General features: G+C 41.8%; 1 protein-coding gene across 2 annotated transcripts in view; it reads left to right on the plus strand.

Annotated features, from left to right (window-relative positions):
- LOC308101158 (glucosidase 2 subunit beta-like) overlaps positions 1-23,265 on the plus strand; it is a 232,483-nt gene that overhangs the window by 65,663 nt on the left and 143,555 nt on the right. For both annotated transcript variants that reach the window (XM_080450522.1, XM_080450523.1), the window contains exon 9: positions 8,002-8,088. In XM_080450522.1, the coding sequence (XP_080306648.1) occupies positions 8,002-8,088 (87 nt within the window). The remainder of the gene's footprint in view (positions 1-8,001; positions 8,089-23,265) is intronic.

The following is a 23,265-nucleotide window of genomic DNA, read 5'->3' on the forward strand; positions in this document are numbered from 1 at the left end:
CGGATCGGCCGGTTATAGCGCTACCAGGAGGCCATTTTTTACAAAACACATTTTTTGATATCGCTCCTACAGATTTTGTCCAAACATCACGCAAATTGGTACACAGTATCTATAGTCATGTGATCAAGATGGATCCGTCCAATTTTTCATATTCCATCCTGATTGGCCAACATTGCTGTCCAACGTTTGCCGGATTGGTCCGTTTTGAATGACATTCCTCAAATCATAAACGCAGCGTGCGATTTCCGTGGCCTAGGACGAAATGCCACCCTTTTCACATTGGCCTGTTATAGCGCCACCAGGAGGCCACAATAACCTACCTGACCTGGCGGAGACCTCTAGTTGGTTCGTGCATTTGTGCAAAACGGGCCCCTCCCGCAAATCTTAAAAGCCAATCGTAGCCAATCGGAATGGAATCTGAAAAATCTGACAGATAAATATTGATCACATGGCTACAGAGATAATGTGTACCGATTTGCGCGAGTTTTGAACAAAATCTGTGGCGTAACATTTTGTCAGCCAGAAATGGGAAGGACCTGCATGCAGTATGGAATCCGGGGGGGGGGGGGGGGGGTTGCTTACCTGGGAGCAACAGTGTGGCAGCAGCAATTTCTATAAATGAAATCATCACCATTATATTTACATTATGTTGTGATTTGATTTGTGAATGGATCATCATATCATGTTGCAACAGTCTACTGTATGAAGCTCTGAAGTAGAAGAACATTTTAGAACAGAAGCTTGATAACGTGTTTCCTTGTAAGATTTTTTTTTCTCTTTTTTTTTTTTGCTCCATTCACTTCTTGTTTAACTTATTACTGAAAAAGGCTGTATCTCGGCTCCTGAGCACTTTTTTTTTTACTATGTATTTTTCAATGTTATGTTATTTTCAAAAGGCAGACAATTAATGTCAACGAGGTCATTGGACCTCGTTGACTTTGGAAAAAATTTGTGGAAAAACAAAATTGCTGGCACAGTTTGCATTTTTTTTTTACATTTCATTGGCACTGAATGAGTTAAGTTAAATTCATGTTCTGGATTTTGATTTCCCTTTTCTCATTGGTTTGCCTCAGTTTACCTCATTCTTGTACATTTCAAGATTAGAATGTGGTTTGTCAGCTTTCGATTCAAGTATGAATTGATAGCAGGCTCACAATTATTGTACACTTTCCATGATTCTCTACCACCATTGCCTCACTTACTTGTGCTTTCCATGACAGAACAGAAAGTACTAAGACCTTATCCAGTTTTCATGAGGAATTTGTAATTTGCATTAATCTTGGCACGTGTCACATAGCTAATGTTATTTTCAGGAAAGCTACACAATAACCTTGCTTTTCTTTCAGCTTGGGATTTAGTTGGTTACTGCCTCGAGTGGAATAATAATTTCCACAATCCACAGCAAGGCAATCACCACCCCAGCTTTGGGTTTGCCTGAATAATCTACGATCAAGAAATTAAACTGGGGACACAGATTGGATCCTAGCCTAGTGTCAGAGTGGCACTTGCTGATATTTGCCAGGGAAGGTAAGGGGTTAGAAATCATCTGGGCTTCAAATTGGGCCTTTGGAGCACAGGGGGATTGTATGTGCCACTGCGTATCAGTTAACCCTTTAAGACCGGGAGAAACATCTGTGTCATTTTTTAGATTTGACATAAAAAGCATTATTTTACACTTTGGCTATTTTTGAGAAATCGTGAAAATTTGTGCAAATCTTTGAAAATATATTTTGAAGGCGAACATTTGTAACTCAAATCTTTGCTTCTTGGGGGTCCCTGGAACAGAATATTTTGAGATGGGGGTCCGTGGCCAAATACATATTCATTTTGGGGTCCTTGACATGAAAAAGATTGAGAACCAAACCAACAGTTTTAGAAGACGACGATTTAGAAGACATTTTGTAGAATCGGCCTCAGGTCTTAATGGGTTAAGATGATCAGCATTGCACTCTGGGAAATACCCAGATGATTTCTGTTATTTTGGCCAAAGTTTCCCCTCCTCCTCTGTCGGCCGGTTCTGAGAGATCACTGGTTACTGCTTCACTGGCCTCTTTCACCAGCCTTTTACTACTACACTATCTGAACAGCGTGCTGCTCAGCTGTACGTGGCTGGCACTAGACGTTGAACAAAACAAGGAATACTTTTCTGAAAATACAAATTGGCCTGGGCCGTCGGGGACACTCAGACGAGGACGACTCAGATGAAGACGATCTCTAACAAAGATTCAGTGCAGCTGGCACATCTATTGCATAATTCCACTATAAGAGCGTGCATGCACACATCTGCCATACTGTACTGTTTGCGTTTTAACCAATTTAGACCGGGAAAGAATCTGTGTCATTTTTACATTTCTTTGGCTATTTTTCAAAAATCGCGATATTTTTGCAAATCTTTGAATATATATATATTTTTTTAAGCGAACAAATCTTTGCTTCTGGGGGGTCCTTGGAACAACATTTGTTGAGGGGGTCCTTGACATGAAAACGTTTGAGAAACACTGATTATAGCGACGTACGTTTTTTCAAAAAAATGTTAGGATTTAGAAGACATTTGTAGAATCCCCAGAAGCAAAGATTTGAGTTATAAATGTTTGCTTTAAAAAAATATATATATTCAAAGATTTGCACACATTTTCACGATTTTTCCAAAATAGCAGATATACAAGCTCATAGCGCGGCACTCGGTGCCGCGCTATGAGCTTGTATATCTGCTATTTTTGAATAGCCAAAGAAATCTTAAAATGACACAGATGCGTTCCCGCCCGGTCTTAAAGGGTTAATACTGTGTGGGAGTTTTAATAATTTCTCTTGTGTGGGTTTATGGTAATACACACCACCTCGTTTTTATCTGCGCTGTTTCGACATATGTGTAAGATGATATGTTTCATAACGATAGCCAGAAACCTAATATTCTCTTGCCAGGTGGATATGTGCAGTGTTTGTAGATGCGGCGCATGCGGGAATGTCTCTGTTCTATCAAATAACATAGCTCAGTATGTGCTGTAACTGTGTTATTTCATCTCTCCTCTAGTTGTAGGACAATATTTTTTTTTCGCATGCTGCTATATCAGCCGTCCCATTAGTCTGACAAAATCTCATGTAAAGCTTACACATCCAAAATAGTGTTTGAATCACCACCAGGAGTATTAACATCCCTGAGGAATTGCAGTTTAGAGGCATGAGGCGTACTCTATTCATACTGCATGCTACATCAAAGTCAACAAGCTGGCTCTATAATTCGACCATGTAAATTTCTCCCTCGTCAATGTTTTATTAAAACCATATTACATGGCAGTGGTGATGAGGGCGGGTGTAGATTGTGGGGGGTGGGCTTATTGCAGCGATTTCGTCATGTTATGCCGCCGCTCTGAACTGGAGCCTTTTAGCCTGCAATGTTCACCTTATTCCCCTTTTAGATGAGACGGCACATTATTTCCAACCAAAGCAGAAGGGGCCAATTTAGAGATACAAGAGATTCTGGTCAATCTCTATTATAAGATGGTTGCCAACGGGAAACTTGTTGTTTTATCCTTTTGGTTCCTCCCACGCATTGTTACCCGATTCTCACATACTGGGTAAAGAAGCAACCACTGTAGTATGTGGTATTTCGATGGTATGGAATTATAGGTGGTTAAAAAAATGAACTCGGCTACTACTTGTTATGGTGTGGCCAAAGGTCAAGCCCTTTAGCAAAAGGTTGTGTCTGTATCCTCGAAAGCTAGCAGACCAATCACAACTCACGGCTCATAGATGAATGACTGTCCAGAATCCGTAGAAACACAACATAATTGCCTTGATGCAAGTAATATATTCGTTAGTTAGTTAGTTAGCCCTTGAATATGACGTGATAATGTTTACTGTGATTATGGTAAGCTTACATTTCATATCACAAACACCATAGAGTAAAAACTCCTGTAACTTTAACCAGCAAAAAATAAAATAAAATACTGAATACTGATATTGACCGATAACGGCAAATATCGTCCGATACCGATATGTGGCCGATATATCGGTGCATCCCTAAAATGAGTTTTTGAGTCCATAACTACGCCAAGATTCCTTGCTTGCGTTGTGGTTTTTAACAGTACTGTTTGAAGCTGGGCGCCGACTTTTAATCATTCTTCGTCGGCTTCAAAACAATTACTACAGTTTTGTCTTTTGTTTAATTGACAAAATGTTAGCACATTCAATCGTTTATTTGTTCTGTGTGCTGAGTGCTTTTATTGGACCACAGTCCCCTGTGATATTGTTATGTAAATCTGTCTGTTGTCTGCATAATTATAGTAACATTTTCTTTCCTCCATAATCTGAGTGAATGGGAGCATGTACTGTATAGATGTTGAACAGAAGAGGCCCCCAAACTAAACTTTGAGCCTTTGGGAACTCTGCATGTCATTTTTCTTGTCTGCTCAGATGTGTAATTACCTATAGACACAAAGTAGTCTCGTCTTGAGCAGGTGCACTTCCTCTGGTTGCCTCCTTGGCTGTGGGTGCTCAGCTATACAGTCAGTACCAAGTATAAATAATCACAGAAGAAAGTAGAAATAGTGGCACTCCAGACACAAAGTTGTTCCCTGTCCTTTAAATAGGATACAAACCAGTTTACTACTGTGCCAGAAAGTCTCACCCAGTTTTCCAATCATTCTAGCAGCACGTTGTGGTCGACAATGTCGAATGCACCACTGAGATTCAGCAAAACTAAGAAATTCTGCAATTGTCTGTGTTAGGTGGATGGATGTCATTGAAGACCTTTACGAAAGTAGTCTCAGGGCTGAATTAATTTTAAGTGGACACATTTCAAACAAATACATATCTGTGGCCTTTGAAAACGCCGTATCAAAGCACAAAAGAAGTGACTCAGACTTACAGATTTACAGTATCCATATCCATGTGTTTGAGCTTGAACTTACAGTAGCTTAATTTTTTCTGTCTAAAAAGGTCAGGGCCTGCTACAATGCATCACTCCCAAAATTGCTTCCGGGGGCCTAGCTTCACATAACTAAACAAGGGGAGCCGCACCACCTTATTACCCCTCCGTCACTGCCCTCCTTCACCCCCGGTACAGAGGCATTATTATTCAGCATCACCAGCACAAGGGTTTGATTGGACATACCGGTACACTAGTAGACAATGCCTTGCTTGCTGGTTCCCATTTCAGCTGCAAACAGCAGGTAGAAGATTCATTAGTCTGTCAATTATATCCTCTCTCCTTCCCCCGCAATAGATTCTATGTGTTATTCAGATAGGAGGACTGATGTGTTTGTTCTCAGTTGAATTAAAACATGCAGTATATTTGTAATACGAAAGCCTTTCTCTATGATGAATGGTATTTGACTTCTATACACGGTGAAGTTCTGCGTTTTGGCCGTAAAAGCTGATTTAATGAGAGAGTGACTGGAATAGATAAGCAGATATAGCATTGGGGGTTATTATGAGAGGGAACTGAATGGGAGATGGATGGTGTGTGCGCTTTACTATCAGTTACTACTGTATGTAAGGCAGTTTTTATAAACCCTGTATACCCTGCAGGGCCCGGCAGCCACTGTGCAATGCACGTAAGAATGTAAACGTATGCGCACGTTTGCATCTGAGGAAGTGTGTCAAGGAGTGTGTATTTTTTAGTGAGGGGTGAATCAAGATTCAAGATTTTTACTGTTACTTCTTATTAGGGCTGGTAAATTAATATTCAAATTTCAAATATTCCTCAAATATGGGGGAAATATGTATATTCCAATATGAAAATTAATATTCGAAAAAGAAAAATATATATGTATATATATTTTTTCATGTTTATTTGACAGGAACAATACAAAAAACAATGTATTATTGTATCCAAGCACATGATACATTGTTTTTTTTGTATTGTCCCTGTCAAAAAAAAAAAATAATAATAATAATAATAATAATAATAATAATAATAATATTCGAATATCTGCCAATTTTTAAGACCAATATTCGAATATCATTTATGAGGAAAGTTACCAGGCCTACTTCTTATATACGAGTACACAAGAGTAAAATCCTTTGTTTTTGGTTCCTCAACCTTGTAGCAGCGATAACAACAATAGCAAATAAATAATAAATAATAGCAATAAGAAGAATGGCCACATATGTACAATACATTAGTCATAGCACGCTTTGAGGTGCTTGAAGGTGCTGTGTGCATGGTTCCTATACTTCTAAATATTATCCACATGTATAATATGTGCACACTGTGCAGTGTATGTGTGTATAAATATCTATTTATGTGTATATATACAGTATATGAATGTGTACGTATACATTTACACAGTGTGCATATGTTTGTGTACTATGTGTGTGCAGTCTTGATACTGTACCAAAGTGTCATGTGCCAGTGTGCGTGGTATGTGTTTAAATGTTGAGGTAGGTGTGTGAGGGGGCTATGTCTGATTGTGGTCGTGCATGTTTTTGGTGCATAGGCTATTACGCATTTATGCTATGAGAGAGTTTCATACCATTGTACAGTGTGATTCAGTGAACAGACATTTGTAAAGAAAGACCTGTCCATGTTAGAGTGTGAGAGTGTGATTGCCACACCTACTGTACAGTAGCTGTAGTACTGTGGCTGAGTGTGGAGTGAATCACAGGAAAAGTCAACTGAATTGGCTGAAATATATTCCTTTCTTCTTTGAAATTTCATACATTTCTGCGTCCTCTTGTTTTCAAACACCAGCCACCTGGTCCTCCAAATGAATTAAAGGTAGCGATGTACGATATTATCGTTCGCCATATCGTTATCGGCTGATAATTACTTAAAAATGATCTCTAAATCTTGCACCAATATTATGACACATTAATTATGTGCTTGTTGAATGTGTTGGTAACATTGTAAGGCATTGACTCTGCTAAATTTTTTGAACTAATTAGCGCTCATCTCCTTCAGTAGTGAAAGCAGACACTTGGAAATAGAGTGTAGTGTTCAGTAGGCGTAATAAATTAGGCAATTTTCTCTTGTCAAACTTTGTGTAATTATTGCCAGCGATATTCTTTTTCAGCTTGACACAATTCTTTAACCCTGCTTTTAACCTTTTGTGATTAATTTGTTTGATTTTATAAACTCTGCAGCAGTCTGTGATTCCTTGTGAAGGAAACGTGCAGTTAACACTTGGGGTGCCAGAGGGTACATCTGGTGCCGGCATTCTTACCGTTTACGCCGCGCTTTTTACGGCTGTAGACGCCACGACGTGGACGCAGATGTAAACAAAAGCTGCGTGCACGATGGTCGAGGGTCCCAACTAACGCCTGGAACAATACTATTTCTAACGCGATCCTCCATTGCAGAGCAATCACCATCGAAAACGGCTCGTTTCCACCACGTTAAAAAAAGAAATGGAGATATGAAGCTTTTTCTCAAGGAATTATAATGGGTGCAGACAGGAGATCTTTTTTTTTGGCATGGATTCACTTCCGTCCTCTCCTTCTTTCAAGCTCCGTGAATCATTCCAAAGTTGCGTTAGAGCGGCCCACGTGGAAAAATAAACAAATCAATCTCTTCACGTAGATCTATGGTTTTGGCACTCAACGCGACTATTTACGAAACCGTAGATATACGGTTTTGGCACCCAATGTGTTAAAATAAAATACATAATTATTATTTGTTATTAACATTGGGCATGTGCACTGATGATCCCAGTTACTGTTGTAAAGGCAAACCCTACCGGAAACCTGTATCAATCGATTTCAATATCGTGCATCTCTAAAACAAAAGGAAACAAATGAATGAACAAAATGTGTACATTATTTATATGTTTGAAATAAATGTATAAATAAATATGCATCTATATATAAATAAACATGCGTGTACACACACACACACACACACACACACACACACACACACACACACACACACACACACACACACACACACACACACACACACACACACACACACACACAAGAACAAGTGTTCCTTTTTTTGTTTTCAACCTCTTATCTATTCTGGTTGGTATTGTCTACCCCCCCCCCCCCCCCCACCAGGCTTTGCTGGCAGGAGAACACCAGATGGACTTCTCCAGGTTCCAGCACACGCTCTGGAACGTTCTCAGGACCGGAGACAGTGTCAAGGTGAGCCACATAATCCTTCATTTCCTCTCCCTCGTTTCCCGAGGAGGCCTACCCAGTCCACTTCTCTGCCAACTACTCTCCTCTCACACCTCACCAGCATCCCAGAGTTCCTTTTATTCTTTCAGCATTTATTTATCCTTCTAATTCATATTACTTAATAAGCTCCAAAAATGCTTTCCCATGTCACTGTGATGTTACTGTACCATAATCCACATCCCTCACCTGTGGCCAGGGGCGTCACTTATACCATCCTATCATCATCATCCCATAATTCTACAAAGCTCTGTGTGTGTGGTGTACCCAAATCTGTTCTGCATTTGCACACAGCCATTGACCATTACCATGTGCACGGAACACCTGAGCCCGTTTTTCCGCTTTCCCCAAAATGTCAGCTGTTTATTATGCGTTTTTGTGTTCGCTGGCTCCCGGGTTGCCAAATCATGTGCGTGAAACAAGCGCCGGTGTTGCCACATCCGGGAAACAAGCGGACCATCCGTGAAAACAAGCGGACCATGACGCACTTTGGGTGCTCATATCCCCCCGAAGGATATGGTCTAGTTTTCTTTATCACTGAAGATCATCACCATTATTTCCCTTTTTCCTTTCACCCTGAAAGAGAAGCAAAGAGGTCCATCTGGTCATTGGTGCATCTTAAATAAGCAGATATGACCGATATTGCCCGTTATCTCATGGGCCTGTCCACCCATTCATCACCTCACTGCACCTTCCGCACGAGAGCCAGCAGCATTACCATAGAATCCCTGAACTGCATGGCAGCGAATTGGGGTTTTGGGGGTGGAGCGTGATAAATCTCTTGTTGTCATAACGATGGGGCACAAGAAAAAAGGACCGTGGCGTAGCTCGCTCACTCAGTCTCCTGAAGCCAAGACGCCACGTGTACCAGATACTATCCTTTCATTTCCTCTCATCCAGATAAAAAAGATGAGAGTGCACGCACGAGAGAGAAAGAGGGTACAACAGTGTGGCCTATCTGTGGGTAGTGGTGATTGAGTCCCCCTCACTAAGCCACTGAGAGAATATGCAACAAATAACCAGCTATACGTCAGATAAGAGGCCAGTCATTTCCATAGACAAGACAAAAAAACTCTGGACTCCAGATTAGATTTCACCATCCGGCTGATTTATATCACGGCTGCTCTATCATGGAATGTGTATGAGTAATCTCTTGCAACCCCCATTTTCATGAAAACTCCATTCTTAACTCATTCACTGCCACAATTATAGCTGGCCGTGTTTGCCCACTGCCAGAGATTTTTAATCGAAAAAAAAAAGTACTCAAAAGCCGAGATACAGACTTTTAAAGTTTTAAGTTAACACATTGGGTGCCAAAACCGTATATATACGGTTTTGCGCATACTAACGTTGAGTGCCAAAACCGTATATATACGGTTTTTGTTTTTTTTCCTTCACAGCAACAGGAAATATCACTCCTACAAGATTTAGACTCCAATCCACCTCCTGGTTAACTTATGACTTCAAAAACCTGTATCTCGGCTCCTGTGCACTTTTTTTTTTTACAATGTTAATTTAACTATTTTCAACTGGCTGCAACTATGGAATGGATTTCCGAATGTTTTAATTTTTTTCCCCCCGATTGTACGAGACCTGTATGTGTGTAATGAGGGGATCACCGTGAGGACGGTGATCACTGAAAATATTTTGTGACTACTTGAAAAAGGTTCAAAATGTTTAAAAAGTCCTGGCACTCAAAGTATAATATTTTAATAAACCTCTGGCACCCAATGTGTTAACAAGGAAGTGGATGGGAGTCTAGATCTTCGAAAAATCATATCTCCTTGGTCTTTGGGTCAAATTTGAAACAAAAAATGAAAAAAATAAAATTATGTTTTTTACGTCAGTGGCAGGATTGGTAAACGGGAAAAATTACGTTTTTTACGTCAGTGGCAGTGAATGAGTTAATACATACAGTCAGTGGTGGAAAAAGTACTCAAATTCTTTACTTAAGTAAAAGTACCAATACTGTAATATAGAAATACTCTGTTACAAGTAAAAGTCCAGAATTCAAAATTTACTTGAGTAAAAGTACAAAAGTATTGGTATCAAAATGTACTTAAAGTACTAAAAGTAAATGTACTAAATGTTTGTACCGAGGCTATTTGAAAATAGCAGATCTACAAGCTCACAACGTGTCGCATCGCGACGCGTTGTGAGCTTGTAGATCGGCTATTTTCAAATAGCCTAGGAATAAAATAGGGCTAAAGTGGTTAATGTATGATTTACAATATCATAATTTATATCTGAAAAGTAACTAATAACTAAAGTTTTCAAATAATTGTAGTGGAGTAATTGCAATATTTGCCTCTGAGATGTGGTGGAATAGAAGTAAAAGTATTGGAAATTGGAAATACTCAAGTAAAGTACAAATACCTCAACATTCTACTTAAGTACAGTACTTAAGTAAATGTACTTAGTTACTTTCCACCACTGTGTCTTGCACCCCCGTTTTCATGAAAACTCCATTCAAATACATACAGTGTTTTTGTTTTGCTTTCTCTTCACTTCTGGCTGCCGTGAACAATTGAGTTTAACCATGCATGCATGCCATTTTATGGAAAAGTAGAGGGCCGTCTGCAGACATTCCTGTGAAAAAGTAAACAACGATGATACAAAATTCACCCCGGGGATCTTAAAGTCAGGGTCCCTTCAACGTCTTTGTTTGTCGCTTAAACGTCGGTGCGATGCTTACGTTTACTCTTGACGAGCTTTGGTGGCCTCTTTGACATGCAAGTGTTTCCACACCTCTTGTGTCTGCAAACTGAGTTTCTCTTGTGTTGAATACCTGATGCCTCATCGCCGTCACATCCCTGATATACACTATTTATGCTGTTTTATAATCTAATATTTATAACACCGACTGTGGCCTCACTTACTCTATGTTCTGCTCACCACCAGCCTCCTCATTTTTTTTCCTGAGATGCATGAATCAAAACATCCTGAATGGGGAAAGGAATGCATTATATTAATACTGTAGGCAAAGAGATCTGACCTTTTCACACACGTACAAAGGAACTGTGCGAACCCACCAGCTCTAATTGTGCTGTTTGGAGACCGGTGCGGTAGCCGTGGCAGCTAATCACACGTTTTCACTCCGCACCATGTTACAGCCTCCTTGCGTAACTGTCACCGCGGCGACGAGGGGCTGCAGCCGCGATACAACAATGGCCGTGACAGCAGGGCCCCTGTTTCCAAACCAAATGCTGGCGATGACTCAACGTGTCTCTCCATCCATCCCAATTAGAAGCTAATTATCGTCCATCCGGCATCCGTCTCTCCAAAGTGTTGGTGATGGGAGTACAAGAGTATTAAACCAGCTCTACTGGCATGTCGTAGGACTCAAACACATGCCATGACATAGAGAGTGTGCAACCCCTGACCCCCTTTACCCATTAAGACCCGAAGCCGATTAAATGTCTTCTGAATCCCAACAGTTTTCTGAAAAACGATATCGCTGGTGCTCAATCTTTTTCATGTCAAGGACCCCCACAATGATATGTATTTGGCCGCCGACCCCCATCTCAAAATATGTTTTTCCAGGCGGTCCTAGAAGCAAAGATTTGAGTTACAAATGTTCGCTTTAAAAAATATATATATATATATGCAAAGATTTGCACACATTTTCACGATTTTTCAAAAATAGCAGATCTACAAGCTCGTATATTTACGAGCTTGGTCTCTGGAATCTTAATGGGTTAACCCCAGCCCCAACTGATATTATCCATTCTTTGAATGATATTACAGTATAAACACATACTGTATGTAACTGATCTCAGCTGATCTCAAGTCTTTATCTGAATGTCTCACTCTGCCTCACGATACAAATAACTTTGAATGAATGTTTAATAATGGATATTGGCACTTAGTATAACGGCAAGCAAATTAAGTACAAAGGTCCATTATCATATTTAAAAGTCATTGAAAGGCTAGTTTGCTGTCGTTGCAGTGGCAACATCAGCAACATCAGTATTGTGACAACCAAAACGCCTGTCTGCAGATGGCAGACGGGTTCATAATGTACTCTATTTCGTCTGGGACTCGCAGGCTTCCGCAAGGAAAATAGTATGTGCCCGCATCTCTAGCTAACTGCCTCCATATTTGGAAAAGAAGAGCTTGTGTGAGGGTAATTGGCTCTGCCTTTAACCCCCGTGTCATTCATCTCATTTATGAAAAAAAGTGAGATCTCTAATTGTCATCTTTATAGCCACTAAACATAAAGATAGTGCTCATAAATGCCCCCCCTTAACGTGGAGAGATACCTTGGAGGATGCTCGTGTTGACAGCTTTGGCCAAATGAGTATCTCCTGATAAAGCAGCCTTGAAGAGGTATTGTGACAGTGTGGATGATATTAATAGACGGACGACGTGGATGACTAGAAAGGACTAGAAGAGTCTAGAAAAGTGCGCAGGTCTCCACCAGGCCGGGGTTGCCTACCCAGGGCCCGCAAACTCATAGCCAATTGGAATGAAATCGGAAAAAATCTGACTGATCCATCTTGATCACATGGCCCCCAGAGATTAATGTGCACCGATTTGTGTGAGGTTTGAACAAAATCTGTAGGAATCGTAGCAAAAAGTGTGTTTAGAAGAAAACGCTAAATGACGGAAAATCACCGAATGAACATAGACATTTCACAATTTACAGAGAACTTTGAATTATAACAATCGCTTTAGAATTGGATGAGTGTGGCTTAGTGACACTGCAGCATAGAGTTAGTCAGACAGACATACAGACAGACAGACAGACAGACAGACAGAGACACAGATGGACAGGTACAATGGGTACACTGACAATGGCTACAACAACAGTTATTGTGGGGCATGCATTTTTGTTACACGTGGCTCTGCGAGAGGCAAACTATCTATGACAGATTATGTGTGTGTGTGACAAACTGTGTATGCATGGCGCCATTAAGGCCACAGAAGTACTTCCACTACTATTTAGCATATTTCATTCTTTTGAAATAACTTTATCATGGAAATCACGTGATCGCTACAATCTTGCATCATCATCGTAGATATACATTTTTAGATGTATGGTCACGAGTATCTCCACTATTTTATTTGTTTACTGGCATCCATCTCTCTTTACGTCGTGGCCTCTGCAAGAGGTCATCCACTGACGTCGTGGATGAATGATTCACATTAGAGATTTGGAGCAATGCCATTTCTATGTGGACCCTGCCTGCGATCCACATAACTTCCTAGTTTAAAGTGGTCTGGTAGTCTGTCCAATGTAGGCCAAGCCACATGGGCATTTGAGCATATATATCTCATTATTGGTGTTACATGTTATGAAAGGTTTTCCTGCATGTCACTAAAAATAGTGGCTTTGTGTGTAAAAACTGCATCGTGTGCAGTGACCACATCTGTAGTTCCCCTGAGGGATATATTCTGTAAAAATGGGACTGGGTCAGTGGTGGAAGGTCGGCTCTCACCAGAAGGTGTCTCAGCTTGGGTGGTCTCTTGTAGACAACACGGCGGGGTGGTGCAGTTAATCACTGCACACAGGGCTCTATACTAGGTCCGCAAGTTTTTCCCTCTACTACAATGGTTCCCAAATTATTTTGGTCCCCAGATGATCAGCTTAATGTGCAACAACGTTTTCTCACTCAACAGTAAACAAACCAACATACAGTATAAGTGCATACAGGGTATCTTCACATTTCTAAAGTTACAATTTAATGACCTTTAAGACCTTTTTAAATACCAAATTGGCCAAATTGTCAAATAGGCAAACATTACACAATATTTACCTGTGGAAACCGAGTCAAACTAAATGTAATGCCTAAAATTCCAAGTGCTTGTCGGGGTTGGCGGGGGTGGGGGGTTCCCAGTTCAAATATGATTATTTTGGGTGGTCGCGGCCTGAAAGGTTTGAGAACCCTTGCTCTACTACACCAACTACAATCTCACAGAACGGGGACGCTATCGCTATGGATTCATGTGGTTACATTAAATGTTGAGTGCTGGCCTGGGTCAGATTCTACAGTGTGCCAGTTCTTTCGATTGATGGATTCAAATTCCCTGCCAAGGGGTGAATACAGCGGATTGGATTGTACAATTAACTCTAGACTCAGTATACTCTGGATCCGGTACGGTTAAGACAATCAATCTACGACACATTTTCAAAGTGGCTATGTGCGCGTGCAACCGATTAATTTTACAGTTTATATACTGTATTTGTTCAGCTTAAACTTTGTTCAGGGCTCTATACGAGGCTCTATACTAAGTTTGCTTCTTTTTTCCCTCTTTTCCAAATCTCTGTGCCGAAAATAACGGATCTACAAGCTGACAACGCTCGCTGTGAGCTTGTGGATCAGCTATTTTCTCTGAAAGTTTCACCCAAAAATAGGGACGCTACTGTATATTCATATATTCAACTGAATTGCTGTAGCGATGAATCACCCTCATGTATGAACCCCCCACCCCCCACCCCCCACAACACACACACCCCCAAATTTCACAAATCATGTTTTTAGGGGAGCTCATGTCTTATTAACACATTCCATGCCAGAGTTTAATCTCATAATGTACTCACCAGTGCCAGCGTTTTATTGTTGTTTTTTTGTTTTTATCATGTCGCCACAGACCTCGCTAAATAAGTTAAAAGTGCGCGTTCATTTGGTTCTAAACACACAGCGGATCCGTGAGAAACGTCCAGCGAAAACAGTTTCCAAATGCGAGCCGCCATCTTGAAGCTACAGCCGATACACGCTAAACAGTGATCAGCGAGGAGAAAAACAACAAACCGAGAAAATCGAGTTTTAAACAGGATCCCAGACAGGAAGCGGATACGATCGAAAAAACCGGAACCCGAATAATTCCGTTTCCGACCGAAAACCGGAAACGGAAATGGATCAAAAAAATTCGGAAAGTGCACCTTGGGCGATTAACATGGGAATCGGCGGTTCGCGTAGATCTACGCGACTGGCACGCTGCGGCTTTAAATAGGTTCGCGTAGATCTACGCGATTGGCATTCAATGTGTTAAGAGGAGCCAGCTTTCCCCTAGCTCCCCTGTAGCTCGCGCCCCGCTGTGGCGGAGGAGGAGGAAGGAGGAAGGAGGAGGAGGAAGGCTGTGTGTACAGGTCTTTGCGCTGTTCTCTTTTTTTTTGGGGGGGGGGGGGGGGGGGGAAGCGCCCCTCTTGTTTTTTTAACCCATTGAGACCGGGAAAGCAATATAGCACCTTGTGTGTCGTTTTAACATTTCAACCACTTTTAACCATTATTTATATACCATAAGAATAGCAGATATACAAGCTCATATAGCGGGTGACACTTTGTGCCGCGCTACAAGCTTTGTAGATCTGCTATTTCTGAAAAATCTTGAACATTTTTTTGCAAATCTTTGAATATATATTATTTTAAAGCAATCATTTTTAAGACCTGGAACGCATCTGTGTCACTTTTAGATTTGAGCTAAAAATGCATTATTTTGCACTTTGGCTATTCAAAAATAGCAGATCTACAAGCTCATAGCGCGGCACCAAGCGCTATGAGCTTGCAGATCTGCTATTTTTGAAAAATCGTGAAAATGTGTGCAAATCTTTGAATATATATTGTTTTAAAGCGAACATTTTTAACTCAAATCTTTGCTTCTGGGGGGTCCCTGGAACAAAATATTTTGAGATGGGGGTCCGCAGCCAAATATATATATATATATCAATTTGGTGGTCCTTGACATGAAAACGTTTGAGAAACCACTGATACCGCAACGTAAGTTTAGAGGACATTTGTAGATAACGGCCTCATGGTCTTTAACGGGTTAAGCAAAGAGAACTTTGGTGAATATTTCATGGGGTACATTGCCTCAGTTTCACTCTGCTGAGCAGGGGGAGAGTGGCACGCGATGACTGCTGACAGGTCGATATATACGCCAGTGTCCACTAGGAGACTAGGCCTTCCTTTATGGTCTGTCGTTCTGACACTCCTAGCCCTCTTCCCCTCCCCCCCCCCCCCTCTCTCTCTCTTCTCTTTCCTGGGGGAACTGCTGTCACAGACAGGCAGTTCTTTCAACTTAACGTCTGGCTGACTGATCATTTAGCCATCTCTCTTTGGGGTCTTTCACTCCCATACCCTCGTCTGGTTTACTCCACAACAGTTGCCTGTCCGTCTCGTCTAGTTCACATGCCAGCCAACACAAATCCATTTTGTTGTGCATATTGCAGCATGCGCAGCGTTAAGGGGGGGAGTACTTGGGCTTGTTGACATAAAAAAACAGAATCATGAATTTGAGAGCTGCAGTTGGATTGTGATTTCGAGGAGATATTTATGCAAATGAGTCTTTATAAAATGTTTATTTTTTTTTATAGGACAGGGACATTCTTGCCACTCACAAAATCAGTGCAACTGACATCTTTGCGAGGGCTCCATTGCCAGTGAGCAACAATTCCTTCAGCCTTTTGTTCTTTTCACTCGGGTTCACGTTCAAATCAGCTCCCCAGCCTGATTTTATTCTTATAATAATAATAATACCTGGAATTTATATAGCGCTTTTCTGAGTACTCAAAGTCGCTTTACAAAGCTAAACTAAGTAGAACACAATCAAAACAAAACAACTTTAATAAGAAAATACAGAGAATAAAAAGGCTACAGAAGGCCAGGGAATAAAACAAAAGGGCTAGGGTGGTAGGAGATCAGCTAGGTGGGGAAAGCAGTTCTGAAGAGGTGGGTTTTGAGGGAGGTTTTGAACACGGCAAGGGTGGGGGCGGTTTTTATGTGAGGTGGGAGTGGGTTCCAGAGGGTGGGTGCTGCAACGGAGAATGCCCTATCACCCCAGGCGCGCTTCTTTTTTTTTGGTGGGGAATTTGAGGAGGTTGGCATCGCTGGATCTGAGGGAACGGGTGGGGACGTGGTTGTGAAGGAGGTCGGAAATGTATTGGGGTGCCTGGTGGTTGAGGGCTTTCTAGGTGGTGATGAGGATTTTGAAGTTGATTCTGTGTTTGACCGGGAGCCAGTGGAGGTCACGGAGGACTGGTGTGATGTGGTCTCTGGAGCGGGTGTGTGCCACCTTAGCTGTTATTGGAAGACGCCCTCCATTTTCTCCCTTCCTCCACATTTAATTTCATGGAGGGAAAAGGGGAAAATGCAGGCTCACGTGTGCATGTTCAAGGATTCAGCGATGTATAGCGTGCACTAGTCCGCCATTCGCCAGTACCACCACGGCCCCCCCCTCACCTCTCTATACAAAATACAATGGTAAATCAGCTAAGTAGTTTACTCAAGTACTGTACTTAAGTACAATGTTGTGGTATTTTTACTTTACTGGAGTATTTCCAATTTTCTGTACTTTTACTTCTACTCCACTACATCTCGGAGGCAAATATTGTACTTTTACTCCACTACAATGATTTGAAAACTTTAGTTACTAGTTACATTGTAGATTACAAAACATACATTAACCACTTCAGCTCTGTATACATTTCGGCAATTTGAAAATAGCCGATCTACAAACTTGTAGATCAGCTATTTTCAAAAGATTTTTATACATTTTATACATTTGAAAACTAGTGAAATGGGACATTCTGCATACTTTTGGTACTTTAAGTACATTTTGATACCAATATATTTGTACTTTTACTCAAGTACATTTTGAATTCCGGACTTTTACTTGTAACAGAGTATATTTCTACATTGCAGTATTGATACTTTGACTTAAGTAAAACAACTTTCGGAGTCACAGTGACGTCACTGATCTGATGTGAAAGCGACGGCCTGCGTCTTCCGCATGCTTGTCGTGCTTCCTGTTTGTTCCGGCTCTCTCTCCGTGCGGTCGCACCAGGCCACCGTCACATGTAGCTGGGGAAAGCCAAGTTGGCATGAGTGCGGCCAGAGATGGACGAGAGAGAGAGAGAGAGACAAGCTGTCTTGTAGCGTTTGCCCCTTCAATACATAAAGACATATACGACACACAAACACACACGTTATTGATTTCCCATGCAAGTGATCACATTAAGATCTTGGATATTAACTCTTTGACTGCCAGAGTATTTTCATAATGTACTCACCCAGTGCCAAGCGATTTTCGAGCGATTTTCGAGTTTTTAGTAGTTTTAAAGTTGTCATAAAAGTCTCTGACTATTGCTCCGGATGCAAAACGTTGCACCCGGAGCTAGTGTCCCCTTCGCTACAGGCCGTTGGAAACACGTGTCTCCTCGGAAAAATGGACAAAAACAAAAGAACAGAGATACAGGCGAATGAAAAAAAAACTACAAACATGGAGTCGACGGGAATGGAATGACGTTATATCCCCTATTTCCGTATCCGTTTGTGCTACAGTTTTACTGCTCCCTTCGGATTCAAGATTAGACCGTGATCTTCTCTAAAATAACAATAATTACAAACGCGCGTCTAACGCGTCGACGGCCAAGTGGACAAACTAGCAATTAATATCTCACACATTTCCACCACTCTGTAGTTTCCAAAGTCAAGTTCTCTCTCCAAAAAAAACATCCTGTTCTTTTTCCTCCCCCCCTCTGAAAAAGCACAATTATCAATTCAATTATACGCACAATTGCTTATGATTGTGTATAATTGTGGTATTCAATTATATCACAATGATTCATCACATATTTGCTCCTTTTCACCTGAAGGATTACCGTTCATAGTCGTGACCTTTTCTCAACCAATATGACTCATAGATTGAAAAGTTGGCAAATTGCATGCAGCACTTTACACCCTCGTAACAAAATAAAACATCTCAGTTTGTTATCGCGGGGAAAATGAGGCGATGATTCCTTCTGTCGAGGTGAGGTTATTTCATTTTTATTTCCTCTTTTCATTCTTTAGGAGTACGATTAACCCATTAAGACCTGGAACGCATCTTTGTCATTTTTTTATTTGAGCTAAAAAAAGCATTATTTTACACTTTTGCTATTCAAAAATAGCAGATATACAAGCTCATAGCGCGGCACCGAGTGCCGCGCTACGAGCTTGTAGATCTGCTATTTTTGAAAAATCGTGATTTTCTTTTACTCAAATCTTTTGCTTCTGGAACAAAATATTTTGTGATGGGGTCCGCGGCCAAATTCATATCATTTTGGGGGTCCTTGACATGAAAAGGTTTGAGCACCACTGATATAGAAACATGAGTTTTTCAGAAAACCGTTGGGATTTAGAAGACATTTGTAGAATCGGCTTCAGGTCTTAATGGGTTAAAATGGAAAATATTGCCAGATAAAGATGTTCTGAATCGCTAACGCTGACTCATTCGCCCTCCTTCGCCGCTGTAAGCCCGAGAGAGACGGAATGATAAAATGGCAGCAGCCTTGTATGGGTATCGGAGGGGGACAAAAAAAAAAACAACACTCAGGGCGACTTTGTCCTCTGTTTGAACAGCGGCGCAGAGGGAGGGGTGGAGAAGGAGGAGGAGGAGGAGGAGGAAATAAGGGAGAGAGAGAGAGAAGTTTCTCACAGCTGCCTAGCCCGAGGCCCAAGATCTGTGGCGCTTCCCTTGTCACTGCATCACCAGTCATCCTCTCTTGCCTGTCATTATTCTACCTCTCACGAAGCACGCACGCCATCTCTCTCTCTCTCACACACACACACACACACACACACACACACACACACACACACACACACACACACACACACACACACACACACACACACACACACACACACACTCCACTTCCTTGATCCACTTCCTACTGCTGCTGCTGCTGCTGCTGCTGCTGCTGGCATCGACTTCTCAAACATGGCACAATCTAAGTGGGTTGGCCAGTGGCACATAAAAACACATGCACTTTTGTGCAGTAGTTTGTTGACATTCCAATTCCTCACAGTAAAGTATCAGCAATGCAAGGCTATGTATTATAGCTTAACCACATGAACGCTTGCATCCCTATTCTGGGGGCGAACATTTGGCGAAAATAGCATATAGCTTCATAGGTTCATAGGTTCAGGATCTGTAGTGCGCCCCTCCATCCAGTTAGGGGGGGGGGGGGGGGTCGCAGTCTGAAGAAAGAGAAAAGAAAGAGAAAAGAGATAAACATAGGACAAGAGTCACAAGACCAAGAAGACTAGACTAGGACAACAAGAACTCAGTCACAACAGGAGGGAGTAGAAACTAAACACACACACACACACACACACACACACACACACACACACACACACACACACACACACACACACACACACACACAACCCACAAAAAAACACAAACTACTACAAACAACTACTACAGTGAAAAGGTGAGTCACAGGAGAGTAGCACACCTACAAGCTCACAATCACAATGCATTGCAACGCAATGCGTTGTGACCTTTTAGATCAGCGATTTGCAGTGGTGGAAAGTAACGAAGTACATTTACTTAAGTACTGTACTTAGTATTTTCATAAAGTACTCCCCCAGTGCCAGCAATTTGCGTTTATTTTTATTTTTTTATTTTTTAATTTTTCATTCAAATAAATGATCTGATTGGGTTTTTAAACCCATAATACAGTTCTACCAGTAGAGAGCAACAAATCGACACATTGATGACCTCGCTGGCTCACTCGCCCCCTCCCAAACAGGCTCACGTCACATCCGGTCATAACCGGATGTTTACATTTTCGACAATCGTTGATCGGGCTAAATTACGATGTGATACACGACTACGATGACTGATCGTCACCCAGACCAAAGAGAGTAGACGTGGACCTCTCCGTTCGTTTTTTTATACCGTGTGAAAAACCGTGACTTTTCCTATTCTGGCCGAAAATGACCGCGGGAAAAAAATGAGAACCGGAAACGGAATCTGCGTCATGAAACCGGAACCCAATGAGTCTGAAGGAGTCAGGAAGCGAAAGTGATCATGAAAAATAAACAGAATAGCGCGACCACAGTCAAAAGTAAAAACTCGGGATTTCTCGTCCCGGCAGGGAGGGTACTCGGGAAAAACTCGGGATATCTCGGGGCGTGGCACTGAGAGAGTTAAGTACAATTTTGAGGTATTTGTACTTTACTTATATATATTTTTTGCCTTTATTTAGAGAGGGATAGGGAAATGAGGAGAGAGATGGGGTTGGGGGGGGGGGGGGGGGGTTGACACGCAGCAAAGGTCGTCGGGAACGGGAGTCGAACCCGCGACACGCCGTCAGGCTGGCATTGCAGCCTAGGGTGCCTGGACCGTCACGCTAAGGCCCAGGCCGTGTTTAACCCATTAAGACCTGGAACTGTGTCATTTTTAGATTTGAGCTAAAAAAGCATTATTTTACACTTTGGGCTATTCAAAAATAGCAGATATACAAGCTCATAGCGCGGCACCGAGTGCCGCGCTACGAGCTTGTAGATCTGCTATTTTTGAAAAATCGTGAAAATGTGTGCAAATCTTTGAATATATATTTTTTTAAAGCGAACATTTTTAACTCAAATCGTTGCTTCTGGGGGGTCCCTGGAACTAAATATTTTGATGGGGGTCCGCGGCCAAATACATATCATTGACATGAAAAAGATTGAGCACCACTGATATAGAAACATACGTTTTTCAGAAAACTGTTGAGATTTAGGAGACGTGTAGAATCGGCTTCAGGTCTCAATGGGTTAACCGGTTTAACCCTCTCCAAGGGGCACTAGCTACCTGATGATGTGTGGTCAAATATGAGTATTAGTCATGCTTGGCATAGCTAAAAAGACGTTATATTATTGACAATTAAACATTTTAATCTACAAAGTGAATGGTATTTAAAGTGGATGAATTCACTCTACTTTATATTTGCATCTTATCCCGTACACTGTACACTTTTCTTTGTACTATTGTAAGGACTTTATAATTACTGTACGCTCCTTTGACCGCATGCTTACTCACAGCTAAAGACAAGACACTCATCTCCACAAGGGTTCAATTGCCTGACTGAAACTTAAATTGCAGCTACTGTAGAAGTTTACATTGTGGGCTCCTCAGACACAGTAGGACAGCTTCTCTTCAGATCACGTCTTCCCAACATGAAGCTATGTCAGTATACTTCCGTCTCTGTCCAGAGGGATTTGCGGGCTTCGAGTTCAGCGCGATCCCTCGGAGTGGCGTGGGCTGTGTGGCGGTTACACAGATCCATCACAACCTTTTACCCCGGCTCCACATCACTGACCTGCCACAAAGAGTGCCCCCGGAGCCACGCGACTACTGAATTAGATGGCCCATTTCCAAACGGAAACAGCTAAGCTAGAGAGAGCGCCAACAGTGGATGCAGCGTGGATGGGAGCAGACTTCCATGCCACACACACAGATGTAGCCCCTCTACTACGCCACCGAGATCTGCCATGACACTGCAAAATCATGAGTGTTAAGGAATACTCTGAGTGTACAAAATGACCCTCACGGGTCCGTTTGGTTGCATTTTGGTTACAGGATTTTACTGGGCACGTTCTGGCAGTGCCTGCAGATGCCACATAGTGACAGAAAACAAAACACATGGCACGCGTTGAATAATTAAAATATGTGCAAAAAAAAATATGCATTTAGAAAGATACACACACACACACACACCCACACACACACACACACACACACACGCGTGCATCAGGTCTACAGGATACCGCTGAGGGAATTGAGTCGAGCGGCACGCACAGAAGGAGGCCATGGCTCTCCTCCTTGGCTGTCACGAATGTAGGTCTGCCAAACAGAATAGGAAAAATGGAATAAAAACGACCCATGCATGAAGAGTGTTACGTAAGTTTAGATTCTCTGTCGGTTAGGGTCCTTAAGTCGGTGCACAGTCGGCAATTTGAATTGCATCAGTTCTTCTGATGTAAATGTGTATATAGCCTTCAACTCCCCGAGAGCTCTTAGCCATTTATTTTGATTAGGGCTGTATTTATAAGATAAGTCCCATAAGTAAGTCGCCCGGGAAGATGGGTTGGCGGGGATTGTGTTGGGGTAAGTCAAACAGGCTGTGTTGGGGGGGGGGGGGGGGGGGAGTCAAAAAGACTTCACAAAATGAAGTCTGTTTGATGGTTGTGAACTCGGAAGATATATATCTGCTTGTCAATTAATTAAGCACATTCAGCGTATGCGTGCTCGATCTTTTCATTGGCCGTGTTCGTCTCTCGGCGGACAAACATCCCCAGGTGCCTGCTCAGTGTACGCCTAATCCGTAAAACGCATCGTTAGCTGCTGGATGGAAGAGAGAGCCATCAAATGCGGGTTTTCTGGAGC

Source organism: Gymnoscopelus braueri, assembly GCF_963280865.1.
Source record: "Gymnoscopelus braueri genome assembly, chromosome: 15".
Taxonomy (NCBI): Eukaryota; Metazoa; Chordata; class Actinopteri; order Myctophiformes; family Myctophidae; genus Gymnoscopelus; species Gymnoscopelus braueri.